At 36.3% G+C, this 17,724-nt stretch overlaps 1 protein-coding gene across 1 annotated transcript in view; it reads left to right on the plus strand.

The window, feature by feature from the left end:
• Nucleotides 1-17,724, plus strand: part of gabbr1b (gamma-aminobutyric acid (GABA) B receptor, 1b) — a 325,006-nt gene that overhangs the window by 158,556 nt on the left and 148,726 nt on the right. Inside the window, exons 8-9 of the mRNA XM_030147671.1 lie at nt 5,393-5,527; nt 14,071-14,241. Of these exons, the coding sequence (XP_030003531.1) occupies nt 5,393-5,527; nt 14,071-14,241 (306 nt within the window). The remainder of the gene's footprint in view (nt 1-5,392; nt 5,528-14,070; nt 14,242-17,724) is intronic.

A 17,724-nucleotide genomic window follows, 5' to 3' on the forward strand; every position in this document is an offset into this window, starting at 1 on the left:
TCTCCTGGGGCCGGACCGCAGTCTCTCGGCCCCGGAGAAAACACTGCGGCTCGGGCCCACAGTCTCACCGCCGGGTAAGAACCACTGAGAGCCGGGGGAGACCACAGGAGAGCTGACAGCGGTCTTCAAATTCTTCTCCACTTTCAGCTGTCTCCATGTTTTACAAGCATCTCCTATACATATCCTTGTTTTGTTTCTCACTTTGTCACGACGTATTTGGGAATAATAAGAGATCTTTTGGGTTTAGTAATGTCAGACATTTGTGATCAGACAGGTTCTAGATGCAGCTTAGTGGGAACTGGCAACCTGGATGACCAAACACTACTGACATGGTGATTGGCAGATAAGTGATGGGTGGAGCATCAGACCAAAACACAAAATGACAACAAACATTATTTAGGGGCTGACACTTAGCTTTTCAAATGCAAATATTCTGGCTGGACTGCTACTGTCAGTGACATCAGTATTTGAAATGAACATGATTCCTTAATGTCTCGTGGCCATTTTATGATTACTTGGAACATATTCTTACATACAGCACCTTTACTGTCTTCATTCTCCAAGAAATATAAGTAGTCAAATATGTCTGTGTTTGTGTGTTAATGTGAAATCAGAGGTGGTTAGGCTCAGCTGCTGCCCCAGTTTAAACTGTCCAGACGAGCAGAAGTCAAGCAGGGCTAGTTGGGTGGGGGGTCAACATCCATCAGCCCCATGCCTGTGCTTGAACGCACCATGACATCTCTCTGCACCAGATGATTATAGGTCCACTTCTGCTGTGTATGCATCTTTTCACCTCCTTTGTTTTTTTTTGTCATTTTTGCTGACCCTGAAGTGTACAGTGCTGTTTTATATATAAATTTGACTTGTATACTTATAAAGTATTTAATGTTGACTGTAATGGATTCTCAACAATGCTGGACAAGAGTAGAAATATCTCTTCTGATGGCACTATTTAAACTGTATCTTCCAAACACTAGGGATATCACATACTTTTATTGTAAAGCTCTGAGTTTTGAGCAAGAGAGGAAATGCCGAGAGATGGAGAGGGGGAAAAAAACAAAAAAGAACAAAACAAAACAAAAAGAGGGAGAGAGGTACCATGAGACGGGAAGCACAGAGAGTAGAAATGAGAATTTACAATATTCTGAGTGAACACCATCTGCCTCTTCAGCTGTGCAAGTCATTTATTTATTTATTTCTGTTTATATATTATATAGGTTTGATAATTGGGAATATCACAGATTTGTCTGTGTTGCATTATGTATTTGAGCTTTTGCATCCTGTCTGTAGAACATCATCTGTGTTCTGATAATAACACAATAATAAATGCGTCTGAATGATGTGTCCTCTATAATCATACACAGATTTAACCATTGTTGTTTTCTTGTAGGTAATTATTTTATACAACTTCTTTTCAGGTAATGAGCTGTGTATTTAATTAGTAATATGAATACCATGTGACATGATAATAGAATGATAAAAACAGAATTAAATTATCCACACTCATTATTACCCCCCCTTATGCTCCGGTTAAATGATGAATGGTTACCATGCCCACCTTCACTATTATCATTTAAATAGCTTATTGATTTTTCATTGACTATAAGCTGTAAATGGAAGGCGAGGGACACCATTTGTAACATGTGGATCAAGATAATGGTGGTTGACTTGTGGGTAAATGTTTTTCCCAGCATCCACACAGATAAATGCATCGTCTGCCTCCCCAGACGAGCCTGTCAGGGCTCAGGTGGAGGTGACCTTGAAACGTGCCTCACCTTAGCCCCCCCACCCTCACCCCTCCCCCTGCCTTTTCTGCTCTGTGTACAGCTGTATGTTACATGCTCACCTGAATGTACGAAGAAAAACTGAATCCTATCAGGAATAGACATTTTTAACCTTCTCTCGAAATGAGCCTGTGTTAACGATTGTAACTGCTGGTGTAGTGAAAAAAAGGAGGCAAAATTAACATTATAGCAGAACTATCCAGGGTCTGGGAACAAGTTACAGGGGAATTCCACACTGCTTGTTTTGCTACTGTACTAACATTGAGGATACAATGCCAGGTCTCAGGTGTCTACGGTACTACATTCAGTGTGAGCAGTGGGAGTATGGCTTACATAACCTACATCATCTCAAGAGAGTTCCCTCATGGACGTTAAATAGTAGGACAGCAGCAAGTTGAACAGTTCATGTCATCCTCAAGCATCAATAACAAAGGGAAGCAAAAAGTCATGGCAGTGTTTTAGCATTAGTTTGGACCAGACTGTGTAAAACAAGTGGACATTTAGACACTGTGATGTCTACCATTGGTGTTTGATCTGATTTTTGTCATCACCATTTTTGTATTTTGAAGACAGAAATGACCATATTTGGATAACAGGTTGAAATTCTCCAATGATAACTTATTTATACCGTAAAAGAGCAAACTTTATGAAACATTTGCATTGTCTTCTTAGTGTCACCTCTGAACCATAGGTTTTATTCTATAAACAGAAGCTCTGAAAACTTTGACACTGCAAGTGACTGTCAATCACACCTGTGAGTTTAACCCCATATGATGTATGTTACAGCTTATTATTAGCTCCAAAATCTTCTTAACAGTGAAATAATTTACAGAATGACCACAATTAATAGTAAAGCATCCAAATAAAACAAATATGACTAGAAATGACTCCAAACAAATATTGATTTAACCCCTAAAGACCCAGTGCTACTTTTGTGGCAGTTCCTAAATATTTTTTTCTCTATATTTAATTTTTCTTAAGTGATTTATCACCATTTATTATGAAGTTATTCTCTGTATTTTAAATTTTTTCAGTGAATATCAGGTATTTTCCTATATTTAATGTACCAATCATGTGGATGTTAATATAAGCTCAGATTAAAGTTGATGGTTATTATATCAAAAACAGAAAACTGAAGAAAAAGTGACTTTTTCACAAGGTGTCCGTGGGGTCTTCAAAAGTCTTGGAAGTCTTGAATTTACAAATCTGCATTTAATACCTTTAAGTCTTTAAAAAGTCTTATAAGATAAGATAAGGTCTTAAGTTATGTTGCCATAAACTTGTTCAGTTTACTGTGCTTAAATGTGTCTGGGAAAGCTGCAAAGAAAGTAACATTATTCTACTCAGTTCCACCTGTTCCAACCCAACAATTTATATTGAAATTAGGCACCAATTATTGCTAATTTTACAGCCCCCAGTGAGAAATGACTCGTAATGGTGGGAATCAAGGCATTGGAGTAAATAAATAAATTTTCCTAAATTCTAGGCATCAGGAATTTTTGCCGGTATGGCTGTGAAATGGGCATTAAATTTCTGTTCTCAGTAGTCTTAAGAAGGTCTTAAAAAGTCTTAAATTTAACTTGTAGAGACCTGTAGGAACCCTGTTTTCATCAAAATCTATCATTAACTGATCATAAACCCAGTGTCTCCATCCACTGGCATTGATCCAACTCCATGGGTTTTACTGGTAAATCAATGTTGTAGAAGACGAAATTGTTTCCATGTTCACTACAGAGCCTCTGAACATCCAAATGGGTCATATCTGATGACCATGAAAAGATGACAAAGTGTATTTTACACCAATTATTTACATGCTTTAATAGGATTAGTGGATCAGAAGTTAATAAACATTTTAGATCAGTAGATGGTTTTGGTTGCTGGTGGCTGTTTGGGCCTTTATGGGTTAATATTTGCAAGGACAGAAGTTCAGTGTAAATCAGTGGGATTCAATCTAATGGTTGTCAGTCATATACATTTTTTTTTTGTAATTATCTTTTTATTGGAAAGGCAAATGTCCATCACACACATTAATTACAGTCTTAATCATTCAAGGACATAAAATAGGATGAATACAGAAAGTTTCAGTGATTATATCCACATTGCCCTTCTAGAATCTCCTTTTACGGACCATTAATTTTCAGTTAAAGCAATAACACAACAAAACAGAACAGGGGAGCGCACCATCTCATGTAATCACAACCTCACATAAAAGCGGATAGGTTCACACAAAGCATACGTACATTCAAATGAAATCAGATCTGATTGGTTTTACATACTCAGTCCATTTGGAGTGATATTACATTTTAACATGTTTCCATACTGACTTCACTGTCAAGCAGGGTTTGTTTTTATTTGGTTTGGCCCATTTCTGTCCTCTAATCTATCCTTTCTGAATAGGTGGGTTGAGTCCCAAAAGTGCATTTCAGTTTTGCTCTGAGTGAGTTGAAAGTTGCATGTTTAAAAAAAACTACCCCCCCAAAAAATCTGCTTTTTATTGCTTCAAATTCTATCTGATGTCTGACTTTGGTTTTGGTAGATGTGATAAATGTATGCATTAGGCATAGCTTAAGAAGCTGACAGAACAGACTCAGTTTGCATTACCATGTACTGAGGAGATGTGGTGCAAATATGCCCTTAAGTTTATTAAATATGGATTTACAAATGGTGGCATTAAAAAGGGACTGGAACCCAAGTGTGTGCCAGATATTAAATATCAAAAACTGAAATGTCACTTGGATCCAAAACAGTAAAAACAATGTGCTACAACCTGGCACACGACATCTCTCCTTTTTAAGGTTAATGTATATAGCGCATTGTCCCTGTCTAAATAAATAAATTAAATGAAAATGAAAAATGAAAAGTGTGTTTAGAGAGCTTTACTTATTTTGTGTTCAAAATTGCTAATTTACAATTTGTTGTGTGCTATGAATGTCGATAAAAAAAAATATATGATCACAACAACTATATGACTATGTAGACTATATATTTACTTTTTTATTTATTGAAAAATACATGTGGTTGACTGGAATTCTGTAAGTGGGTCTGGATTTGATAAGGAAAGGAAAATGTGGGTCCATTGTTTGGTTGTTCTATCTATGTATCTGTCTGTCTGTCTGTCTGTCTGTCTGTCTGTCTGTCTGTCTATCTGTCTATCTATCTATCTATCTATCTATCTATCTATCTATCTATCTATCTATCTATCTATCTATCTATCTATCTATCTATCTATCTATCTATCTATCTATCTATCTATCTATCTATCTATCTATCTATCTATCCTGTAATTTAGCTTTCAATCAGAATCAGGTTTCTTTTCCCTGATTCTTTGGTTCTGCAGCTTACATAGGCTTTAAAAATGTATTTCATTTGTACTTGCTTGTGTCATATATTGCTTTACTGCATGTGGTTTGTGAATGAATGAGTGACTATTTTGATTTCTTTTTTTACATCACCACTTTTCAAATTTAAACAACTCCCATAACATCTATAAGTGAAACCTGCAGCTGTATACAGTATAACGTCTCCTTCCCTCTGTGTTGTATTACCTGTAGGTGGAGATGGCGTTTTTCATTCATGAGCTGTTCTGTTGTTTGCTGTTTTGTCCACAGTGTGATCCAGGGGAGGCCACCAAGCTGCTGTATGACCTTCTGTACACGGAGCCCATTAAAATTGTTCTGATGCCAGGCTGCAGCTCCGTTTCCACGCTGGTGGCTGAGGCTGCTCGCATGTGGAACCTCATTGTGGTAAGAAACTCCACCTTTCAGACAGCTGATATTTCACAGATGCTAATGTTTACCGCAGCACAACACAATAACGATCCAAAATGTAGCCGCTGCCTGTGAGGGATCACGTGGATAAAGACAAAAATCGAATAATTAGGTAGTTGTGATTAGCAGGGATAGTTACCACAGTTCATATATAGACAACAGACCGAAGTACACAAACACTGGTAGCAGAATTTTTAAAAAAAAATGGAAAGAAGGAAAGAAAACAAGGCTGCCCACGCTGTCGACAACTGATCTGTGGGTACTGCTGTTAAAACACCACAAAGAACACTTAGCACCAAAGGTGGAAATGCAATACAAAAAACACCACAGGAAGGCAGTTTTAACACGGAAGATATAAAGCCAGAAACTGCAGCAACTGAGGAAAATTTCACTAGAATGAAGAGAGAAATCATGGTCAATGCGGTACGGATTTATTAGTCATTCATGCCTGCTGGTGAAAATATTGAAAGAGTAAAAGAATACAAGTATTCTGAGATTTGGACCTATTGATCAGAAGTTGGCTTTAAATGTAATCAGGTTAACTAGTGAGTAAATGTCAGAAGAATTAAATTTTTTTACAGGAATACGTGCTCCATTTTCTATATGGGTCTGATCAAGCAAAAGTGAACATCAACATGAAAAAATCAATTTGCACACATCATTTATCAAGTGGGCTCATTTTTTTTAGCTAAAGATCTCTATTTTATGGTACTGTTATCCTTTTTAAAATACCACTTATAGAAAAAAAGTTACAACCAATTTTATTGATTGTTCTTTTTACACCATAGCCATAGCTCGAATTTGACGCTAAAAATTGTATCTAAAAAATTTGAAAATGTCTTCAGTCTGTTGATTATATGCATGATTGTTAAGTTTCAAGTATTAGATTTTCATTATTTTGTGAATATTATTGATATTTATGAGTTTGAACATTTGTGAGTTGTTTAAAAGGCCCTGTCCACGTCTTACCACAAAAATACCAATTTTTAATTTTCAAGTCACTTATAATTCAGATATTTGAGTGAAAATTTTAGAAAGTAATGATCTTTTGACACATATTGGGTGATAAATACAATGGTAAAAAGTCGTCCACGTGTTACTATGGCAGCCTATCCACGTGTTCCCACATTCTCATGTCAGTAAAACAGAGACTTTTCAATATTTTACTCCAAAATTTATTTTCATCATAGTTGAACATAATATCTAAAAGGTTTTGTCCTACTTGATATCAATTTGTGTGTTGAATGTTTGTGTAAAGCTTAAAAAATTGATGTTGTTTCAAGTCCACGTGTTACCAAGCAGTCATTTGACATTTTTCATCTAAATATTTTATCTCCCCAGATTTTGTTATACATAATGTTAAAGTGCTTATAAATACCTACTCAGAAATTACAGCTAAATATGTGTCCAGAGTTTAACCTTGTTAGAGAGAATGTGGAGATGTCAATATAAATCATGCACATGTCTTTTGGTTATGTCCTGAAGTTGCATCATTCTGGGATAATGTATGTTCCACAATTGTTAAGATATTGGGTTATGCAATTCCTAAAACATGTTTGCGGATGTATTTTGGATGCATTATTGGTAATATGGTAAGAAAAAAATGATAGATATTTGTTTACAATACAATTAGCAGCCTGTAAAAAGGCTATTACCAAAAAATTGTGCAGATTAGAACCACAGACAAATAACGACTGGATACAAATTGTGAATGGAATATTTGAGATGGAGATTCTGAGCCATAGATTGAGGACTCAAGAAGAACAGTGTCATGATAAATGGAAGAAATGGACAATTTTCATTTCAACGTCACAACAAACAATAAAAATAAAGTAAAAAAAAAAAAAAAAAAAACCCTACTCAGATATGTATAATACATGCATATAAGTTACTCTGCTTACATGACAGAGGCTGTTGAACACCAAATGTGTCCATGTGTTACTGCTTGATCGGACCCTACAGTCAACCAGTTCAACCAGTCTAGCAGAAAAAATGCTTCTTTTATTTTTTATATTGGAAAATGAATTTAGTGATTTCATATTTTACCATGTGTCCATATATCTCTGACATTTGGCAAGACTAGGACCACATCCACAACCCTTTTTGGGTCTCTGAAACAGTGCATTAAACTCTAAACATTAAGTTTTGTCAAAGTCAAATGTGCAACTTCACCAGTAGATGCCAGTAAATATTACACACTCAGCCATTAAAGCTGTACTACTCAAATATGTATAATCCATGCATATAAAATACTCTGCTGAAGCGGGGTACACACTTAAAGATAATCAGGCTGTTTTTTTCCTGATTTTTCCCCTTCCCGACCAAGGATGGCAAACGCCAGATTATCTTATCTCTAATAAGTTTATCCTGTGGTCTGAGGTGTGTTAAAAGTGAATTTGTCCCAGTAATCGACTCTAAACTTTAAAGTTTAAACTTTAAACTTGTTCAATATTTATTACGAAAAATCTTCATGTGTGTGGGGAAAGTCGACAACTCCTGAGCAGAGTCCTGCACAGGTCCACTTTTCCAAACCCACACCCACCTGTACCCACGTACATTAGACCCGCAACCTGACCTGACCTGTTATTAAACCCATTTTCTACACATAACTCACTTTTAAGGGCTTCATTTTTGCCTAAAACACATGCCATCATTAAATCTCTAATATGTGCTGCTCAGTGACATCTGTGGCCAGTTATAAACAGAGGTGAAGCTCACTTCAAAATAAAACCGGATGTGGATCAACCACGGTGAAATTAGATGATCATCATTAAATGTCCTGCAAATTATTTTAATCCACAAATTTTTATTTTTTCACTTCCTTGCCCGCTACCCATCCACATTTCATTTAATTTTACCCGGGGGGGGCTCTCTCCCGAGTCATGCTATGTTTCTTCTTCTTAATTTTTGTTAGATCACGTTTGATGACGTGAGATTTCTGTCTTTGAGGACTAGATTCTAGATCGGTGGTGGGACAGTCATTATGTGTGTGGTGTGCAGTGCTGAGATTATCGGAGCACACCACACACAGTACGATCAAAACTGTTCAGTGCCTGATTTTTTGTCTTCATATGTGGGGGCTGTAACAGATAAAAAATCTCTTCAGATTTACAAAATCCTTAGGCGTGTACCCCACCTTACATGACAGACTATTGAACACCAAATGTGTCTACATGTAACCACTTCGGTAACCCATTGGACCCATATGCACACTTCTGCTGCAGCTCTTAAACTGTTGGATGTTTGTCACTCTGTCTGCACTAAGAGTTATTATCAGTGATGATTACAACACACATCATCATGAGTTATATGATCAGGTCTGTGTAAAACATGATATACCCTGGATGGGATTGATTTAGCCCTCACTCAGTTTTTAGCCCCTTCTTTGTTATATTTGAATGTGGGCCAATAGAATGACATCTAATGATAGTATTATGTTGCAGCTGTTTTTGCCCAGATTGGAAAATGATGTTTTAGTCACTGTGCACCTGCGACTCGGAAAAAATTACAGATATATTTCAACTCAATTTACTTTCATCCTTAGGGCATGTTACATTTTTAATTGTTTCACATTTTACTTCAGGCTGTTCTCATTTTGTTTTGTATTATTAAGGACTCCTATTATTATTTAGTTGTTTTGTTTCCTAAATTGTTTTGTATTATTGCACTTTATAATAAGAATATTCATGGTCTCCAGAAGAGAACTCTTTTAATTGTGTAAATTCTCCACCAATACCTAAACTTAATTACATGGTCTCTACTGTAAAAGATTTGAGACCATATACCGTACTGCATTAGATTAGCTGTAGATATCGGTCCCTGGTGGTCAGTGAGTTTCTGGTGACCTTTGACCTTATCTCTGAAGCCTCCTTTAGGACTGCTCACAAGATTCTAGCAAGATTTTACTTTGGTACTACTAATAAACTTAAGGGGGTGGGAGTATACAAGTTGAACTTCATCCTGCTCCATTTCGAATATATTTTTTTTCTTTTTTTTAATGTTTTTCCTTGTTGTTTTTGGCTTTAAATGTTGATATTTGAAATAAATAAACAAAACAAACAAAGTTCTCCTAAGGTCAGAATGTACATGATGAATCCAGCTGTTGTGTCTATAGACCAGAGCTGCTTAATTTCGGGTGTACAAGCCAGGTTTACCCCATGAGCCCTATCATAGAATTAAAAAGAGTTATGCTTATGCTCCTCTTACTTAGAAATAGCTTTAAAAAAAAACATACAAAAGAAAAAAAATCATAAATAACCACACACACACACACACGCACACGCACACACACAAACACACCTGTAAAAAGCCTTTTGTTTGTACCCGTCTTCGTTTTGCTTAATGTCTATGTCTTATGAATTCACTTTTGTTTGTTTATTTGTCTTTGTTACCTTCAATATTTTGTCGAGCACTAAAAAAAAAAAAAAAAAAAAAAAGAAAAGAAAAAGAAAGAAATAGCTTTAAAATCCTAATGTAACATACATTTTCTGCCACTAAAAAGTTTGTGATCGGAGTTTTGAGGCGGTGTACAGCTTTAACGTTCCTATTAGATTACATGTCAACCTCAAAGAACTACAACACTCTCTGTCTACTGTCTCCATTTTGTTTCAGTATAATTTTTACACAACAACAGAAGGGAGTAGAGGGTATTTTAATATTATTATTTTCAAAGAAATGCTCACATGCTGTGCGTGTTGAGTCAGCCGGTCATGGAGTGAGTAAAGCAGTGGCATACTAATAAAATAATTTGCAAGATTCCTTTTTTTTTAATAGCAATGAATTCAGCAGCAGCATTTGTAGACGTTTATAAATTGGTCTGTTTTTCCAGCTGAAGTCAGTTTTCTACTCTTGATCACTGTGGTGGACAGTACAGTGCATTTGCTGCCAGCTTCACTGCCTGAGTCACCTTGAGTTGCTGCATTTTCTGAGAACGCTGTCATTTGATAAAGAAGTATACACTTGTCATATTCTCTTTGATAATCAAGTTTTCTTCTTCCCACTCCTTTTTGAGCAATACATATTGAATTTATTTTGTTATCTCTAGTGTACATGGCAATTGCTATTTTGTCTTGATCACCTTTATTTATTAATGTATTTGCTCAGATATTAGTTCCTTATACACAAAAAAATATTTGTTTTTTTTCTTCTGCTCAAAACAAATAAATGAATGAATGAAATGAATGAATACAACGCCTACAAATTAATAACAGGAACCTTAAGTACTGTCAGATGTGTCCGCTGTCAGTTACGAGCAGTCACAGCTACGTTGACCTTTGACCAAAATGTAACCAGTTCATCCATGAATCCAACTGTGCATTTATACCAAACTTAATGAAATTCCTTCAAGGCTTTCCTAAGATATTGCATCCTTAAAATGGACAGACATGACATTATAATGATCTTGACCTTTGGCCTCCAAAGTAGTTTCAGTTCATCCTCATGTCTAAGTGTAGGTTTTTGCCAAATTTTGCAGCATGTTGTTGAATAATTCCTGATGTATTGCAAAGTGACAAAGACATCTTCTTATAGAGATAAGCCATGAACACATCATATCAGGAACATTAAAACATAAAAAAGAGTATTAATGTTAAATAAATATATTTTGAATTCAAAACATGAACATTTATTTTTTATTTTTGGCCCTATTTTTGACAAATAATCTGTGAAATATACTATGTCATTTGGTGGAGCTAATTTTTTCAGGTTTTGTGGGCAGCGAGTACAGATATTAAATGTATCTACAATTTATTTATCATTACTAATAAGTGAGTATTTATACTGGTAAGAATAACGTAAGTAAACAGGTAAAAAATGATCCTCTGCTGTGCATCTTCCAGCATCATAGAGACGTGCTCTTTACTTCAGTGATAACAGTAGTGGGCTTTGAAGTTCTTTTATTTTTGGTTTATGCTCACTGGCATCAAGAAATGCTTTTTTTTTTTCCCCTGATCTTTGATTTAATGTGAAGTTATTATTATATTATGCTTCCACTTTACTTCAGTGGTGATGTCAAAAAGAAGAAAAACTGTGTAATAAATGCAAAGTTGACGCTGCTACTTAAGAAATGTATTTCTGTAGCACAAGGCTAAGTTTATGTTTGAGCTTAAACTTGCTGATTCTTTCTAAATGCTTAGAAATATGTGTATTTGTCTTGATAATCATGCAAATACCCTCAAATCCTAGTATTTTCTACAAAAACTTCAAAGTGACTTTTTTTCTAAATCAAGCAGAGGAAATTTACACATGATTCATAATGAAGATGAGGCAATAAAAGTAGCATATTGTCAATACTTCAGAACCCCTCCACCCCCCAAATGTCCTGTGAGCTCATGTCTTATTAAACGGACCTGAGATCCACCTGGCTCCCCTGTAGTTCACACGTTGCCTTTCTGGGTCACTGGTGAGGATTTATAAACTGTGTCTTATAACAGTGTTCATGGAAATACGACTCCTGATTCAATCTAAGATAACTTCAAATCCAGTCTAGCATCCATCAGGCAGATCTGTTAAACCTGAGTGTGCCTTTCAAAAGGTCAGGAGGCTGACACTCTAACATCTCCGAGCCTAGAACATTGATGTCGTTGTGCTCTTTGGGGAACGCCGGTAAAGTGCACTCATACTGAAAAAAAAAGTTTCAGTCTCATTCCTCCATTTTTCATATGCACTGCTATTTTTGTAATCGAAAAAGCTTTTCTGCCACTTCTTACAGTACGACTGTGACCCATATTTTCTTTGGCCTCTTCACAATGTACTGCCTTAAACTACAGATATTCAATGATATTCTCACATCCCAGGGCAAACCTGATTATGTTTGATTTTGGGAAGAATTTTGAACCAAACATTGCCTGTGTTATAATTTATTCTGCAGCTCCTGCTCTTTCTGTATTAACAGAGTCATGTAAAATGTAATATTTCACTGACATAAAGAGAGTAAATGGTGAACTAATTGATGTTACATTAATTCACAATACGCATTGAGGAAATTCAGGGCTACAGGGGAAATGGTGCATGAATTGTGTAACAGAGATGGTGTGTTAGGAAGCAGAGGATTTAATTAATGATGATATGAGTTATCTCATCTCCCTAAGCACCATAATGGCAGCTTTTAAAATCAGAACTACATGGAAATGGACTGATCTTTGTCTTCCATGAACATGATGACTATTGGTACATGTGCATGAATCTGAAGACCAGTGTAAAAAATGCATCTTTGGTAGGATTGGTACATATTCTTTATACATTCAGTGCACAGGTGTCAAACATGTGGCCCGTGGGCCAAAAGCGGCCTATCAAAGAGTCCAATCTGGCTCGTGGGATGGGTTTTAGAAATGTAAATGTTACATCAAAGATATTAACAACCAAAGGTGTCAAGGGTTACATACCGACCAATTTGATTGGACCAGTAAAATAATAGCACGATAACTTATAGGCTACAATAGGCTAATGACAACTTCAAATTCCGAACTCTAAAATTTTAATAAATATTGTGCCTGTTACTAAATGGACTAAAGTTTTGTACCTTTGTAGATCCACTGCAGTCTTTAACTTTATGGGCAGCCGTGGCTCAGGAGGTAGAGCAGGTCGTCCAATAACTGAAGGGTTGGCAGTTTGAATCTGCTCTGTCCTAGTCATGTGCTGTTGTGTCCTTTGGCAAGACACTACATCCTCTTTGCCTCCAGTGCTGCTACTCACACTGGTGTATGAATGTGTATGAATGTTCAGTGGTGGTCAGAGGGGCCGTAGGCGCGAATTGGCAGCCACGCTTCCGTCAGTCTGCCTCAGGGCAGCTGTGGATACATATGTAGTTTACCACCACCAGAGTGTGAATGTGAGAGTGAATGAATAATGGATCCACTGTATGTGCTTTGAGTATGTGTTCACTGAAAAAGCACTATATAAATCTTATCAGAAGTTGTAATGCACATGTATTTAAATAATAAGCTGAGACATAATATTGTTAAAATTGTACTTATTTTTCTGAAAAACAGTCAAAGGTGTTAGGTCTTTTTAGTTCAGGTTCCACATGCAGACCAATATGATCCCAAGTGGGTCATAATAACCTATAAGTAATGACAACTCCAAATTTTTCTGTTTGTTTTGGTGTAAAAATGTTGACATTTACAAACTATCCTGTCACACAAAATGTGAACAACCTGAACAAATATGAACAACCTGAAATGTCTTAAGAGAAGTAAGTGTAATTTTACCAATATTCTTCCTGTTACTAAATGTTTTGTGTATTTGTAGATCCACTGTGATCTGTAAGTTGTAATGCACATGTGTAAATGATAAACTGAGGAATATTGTTAAGAATTCACTTATTTTTCTGAAGAAATTTCAGGTTGTTCGTGTTATTCACATTCTTAAGGAACCTTTCATAATGAAGGCTAATTTTACTTTTTTTTTACTGTTGTTATTTTTCTGGTCCGGCCCACTTCAGATCATATTGGGCTGAACTAAAATGAATTTGACAGCTCCGTTTCAGTGGATCAGATGGAATGTTTTTTTATGTTTTTCAGTTGTCCTATGGCTCCAGTTCCCCAGCTCTATCCAACCGCCAGCGTTTCCCCACCTTCTTCCGCACTCATCCATCCGCCACTCTACACAATCCCACCCGAGTGCAGCTCTTCCAGAAGTGGAAATGGACCAAGATCGCCACCATTCAACAGACAACCGAAGTTTTTACCTCAGTGAGTGAATTTATCTGAAAATGTGTCCTAAGGGAAAACTTGGAGTCAGTGTGGTCACCATCCTCCTCCTCATATATCCTAAATGTGTGTGCTGGTCATCCATCTGCCTGTCTATCCTTAACGCCATTTTTTGAAACAACCTTCTCAAAACTGCAGCTGCAATTCTCAAAACAGCTTATAAGGTACAGCAGAACACCATAGCTCTCCTACAAAAGGTCATCACCCACCCAAAACATTTCACTCAACGCTTCAAAACAAAGTTATTTTCTCATAAAAAGTCAATGCCTCAAAATGAAATGTTCCTTTGGCATTTTGTAAACAGTGGTTTTTGTCTATATAGCAGTGAAGCCTTGAAATGTTTCTCATACCCACAAATCTATATTTTATTTCAACACCAAATGTTTCCTATACTTGGATAGTGCTCTTGTGCTGGTATCAACCTGAATGACACTGAGGCAGATTTTAACATCATACTTTTTGAAATGATACATTTCCTTGGAATGTTATTGCTGCATTTCTGTTTCTCAGTTGTACATGTAGCATATCATCACTGTCAGATGGAAACCTCTTATGTCCACATCAATTATTTTTCAGGAAACTGGAAAAACAATGTATATTCTAGATTAATGAATTTTTATTATCATTGTTATTGTATTTTACCAGGTAAAATCAATCGAGAACAGCTTCTCATTTACGATGATGACCTGACAAGAGGCCCCAACAGACAAAAACAGTGACAAAACAAAACAGAACAAAAGAAAAATGGATAAAAGTATACAATACAGATGATTCCAAGACTCGCAACAAATACTGAAGAGACTATGAAGTTAAAAAAAAACAAAGTGTATGGGGTGAGAGCAGAAGGGGAGTCAACATGTGCAACAGTCAAATACGGAATGTTGTAGTTTACGTTTAAACATACGGAGTGATGGGAGAGCTGAAAGTTTAAGGGAGTTTTGAAGGGAGTTCCAATCATTTGGTGCAGCAAAACAAAAGGAATTCTGACCAAAAACAGTGCAGGCTTTTGGAAGAAATAGAGTAATGAAATCACTGGACCTCAGGTGGTAGTTGTTGTGGGAAAGGTGCAAAAGGTTGGAGACATGTTGAGGTGTTTTCCTTGGAAAAGTCTTGTAGATAAATAGAAGTCAATGATGAAGTCACCTGGGTGAATGGAGTTAAGAGATGTGGTCACCAGCTGTTTTCAACACTTTTCATTGGTTAAATATTTCTAAAATCATAGGGCCAGAGAGGCTGACCAATAGAACTGTTTTATGACCAAAAAAAAAGACAAAATATGGACTTATGAGGTTTCCACCTGACAGTGACAATATGTAAATCCCACATGCAAGTGTAATGATATTCATATATACCTGACAGATTCTGAAAGGACTGTTGACCAATGACTTCAGGGTGAATCCAGTCTAATAACCTTCATGTTTCAGCCTATAGTTTATATTATAGCTCACTTTTTCGAAGTTTTTAGTATGAAAACAGCCTTTGTAAAAGCATAAATCACCTCCATTTTGATTCTTTTTCCTGTAGGTTTTTTTGTCATCAGTATCTGCACTAAAGGTCACAACTGTTCCAGTGACAGATCAGCTAACACAGTGGTTCTCAAATGTTTTACAGTGGAGTACCCCCTGAAATATACTTTTTTTTTGCCAAGTACCCACGACTCTCACTTCAGCTTTGTTGATTGGAAAAAAATAAGCAAAATTTGTTCCTGTGCCAAGGGTGTCTGTTTACATTTTCAAAACTTTGTAAACAAACAACATATATTTAACTGTAATACATTAAAAAAAAACAAATTTTTTTAAAGTACATTTTGTGTGCAAAATATAAACTGAAAAGTGATCTCTTTCGTTGATAAGAAAGATAAATAAATTGGTCATTAATTAATAAATGAACCTTTCGTCAACAAAAAACAATTACTCAGATAAACTCATTTTGAATAATATAAATTAGAAATGTTCTACAATGTTCCCAAACCTTAAGCAAGATGATCAACAATAAAACCATTATATGAATGTATTTATTGTGTTTTATATTTCAGCATTAATTCTCATTATTTATTTTTTATTTGGTACATGATGACTTATTTAATGTATTTTTCCAAAAAAGTTTCAAGTACCCCCTGGGCTTTGTCCAAGTACCCCTGGGGGTATGTGTACCCCACTTTAGGAACCCGTGAGCTAACATAACAGCTAACTTAGCCAACAAAATAACACTGTAACTTTATGTCCTTATGAGCTGTTGCCACCTCACCAAGGTACTTAGTGTAGAGGAAACATTTGGCTGAAAACTGGTGGCAGACGTTAGACTGTGAACTCAGCCTCCCTCTTTCATTCCTTCAAACACCTTCTTGAAAACGTCAGGTACTTGCTCATATCCAAAATCCTGTCAGAATCCTCTTACCTGATGTTTAAAAGTAGTGCAATTCTCCTTCCAACAGGAAATGTGGACTCTTCTTTGGAGTATTCATTTTTCCCAGAGAGGGTCCTTATCTCTGCCACAGCTGTGCTTAAACAAGAGTGTCTTTAAAACCCACCAATGAGATTCATATTGTGACAGAGTTATTTACAGTACTGTGCAATAGTCCTAGGCCAACATTAGGTTTGTTGGTTTGGTAAAGTTATAATGACCGTGCATACACATTTGTCAGTCTCTGTATTAAGATACAGTCTGGATACATGTGAAGTATGCACAGCAGTAAAAATAAAAGTTTCAGCAAAAACACAGCTTCTGTACCTGTAGGTGTGACTGTGAGAGTGATTGGTTGTTCATCTACAGTATATGTCAGCACTATGATGGACTGGCGACACATCCAGGGCAGGGTGTAGCCTGCCTTCGCCTGTAGGTAGCTGGGATAGGCTCCAGCACCCCCACGACCCTCTTGAGGACAAAGTGGTTCAGAAGATGAATGAACGAATGAATATAAGATTAATTGCATTAACTGTCTGATGGTTTATACCTGGTTTCATTCAACACGTCAGATGTTTCCAACTCTTTGTGCTGCTTGCTGTCATAGGGTCAGGAGTCACAGTCAATTGTGATTTTAAAAAAACAACAAACATTAGAGCACAGTCAATTCAGTTTTTTATGTTTGTTTGTATTTTAAGGCGGCACAAATGTTTGCTGTATTTCTTGTTGGATATAAAGAGAAGAAAATGAAAAATAAATATGTATGCTCAAGCTAAAGCTAATGTTTTCCTAAGACATTTGCACAGTCTGTACAATGTCCAAAGAATCCTCTTAAAACTAGAATAATATCAGTGATGTCATGATTAATACATTATTATGACATCTAAAATGTATGTATATTATAACTTTCCATTCACAGAAGATGTTTTTCACCGTAAGACACCCCTTGTTAGTGGACAAGTCCATTCTATGGTTCCATGGTTTGATACCACAGGGCCACCCTATGTAGACAGGGGCACTGTCAATATGTGTTCTGTACAATGGACTCTTGGACCAGCGTAT

This window comes from Sphaeramia orbicularis, chromosome 11, assembly GCF_902148855.1.
Source record: "Sphaeramia orbicularis chromosome 11, fSphaOr1.1, whole genome shotgun sequence".
NCBI classification, from domain to species: domain Eukaryota; kingdom Metazoa; phylum Chordata; class Actinopteri; order Kurtiformes; family Apogonidae; genus Sphaeramia; species Sphaeramia orbicularis.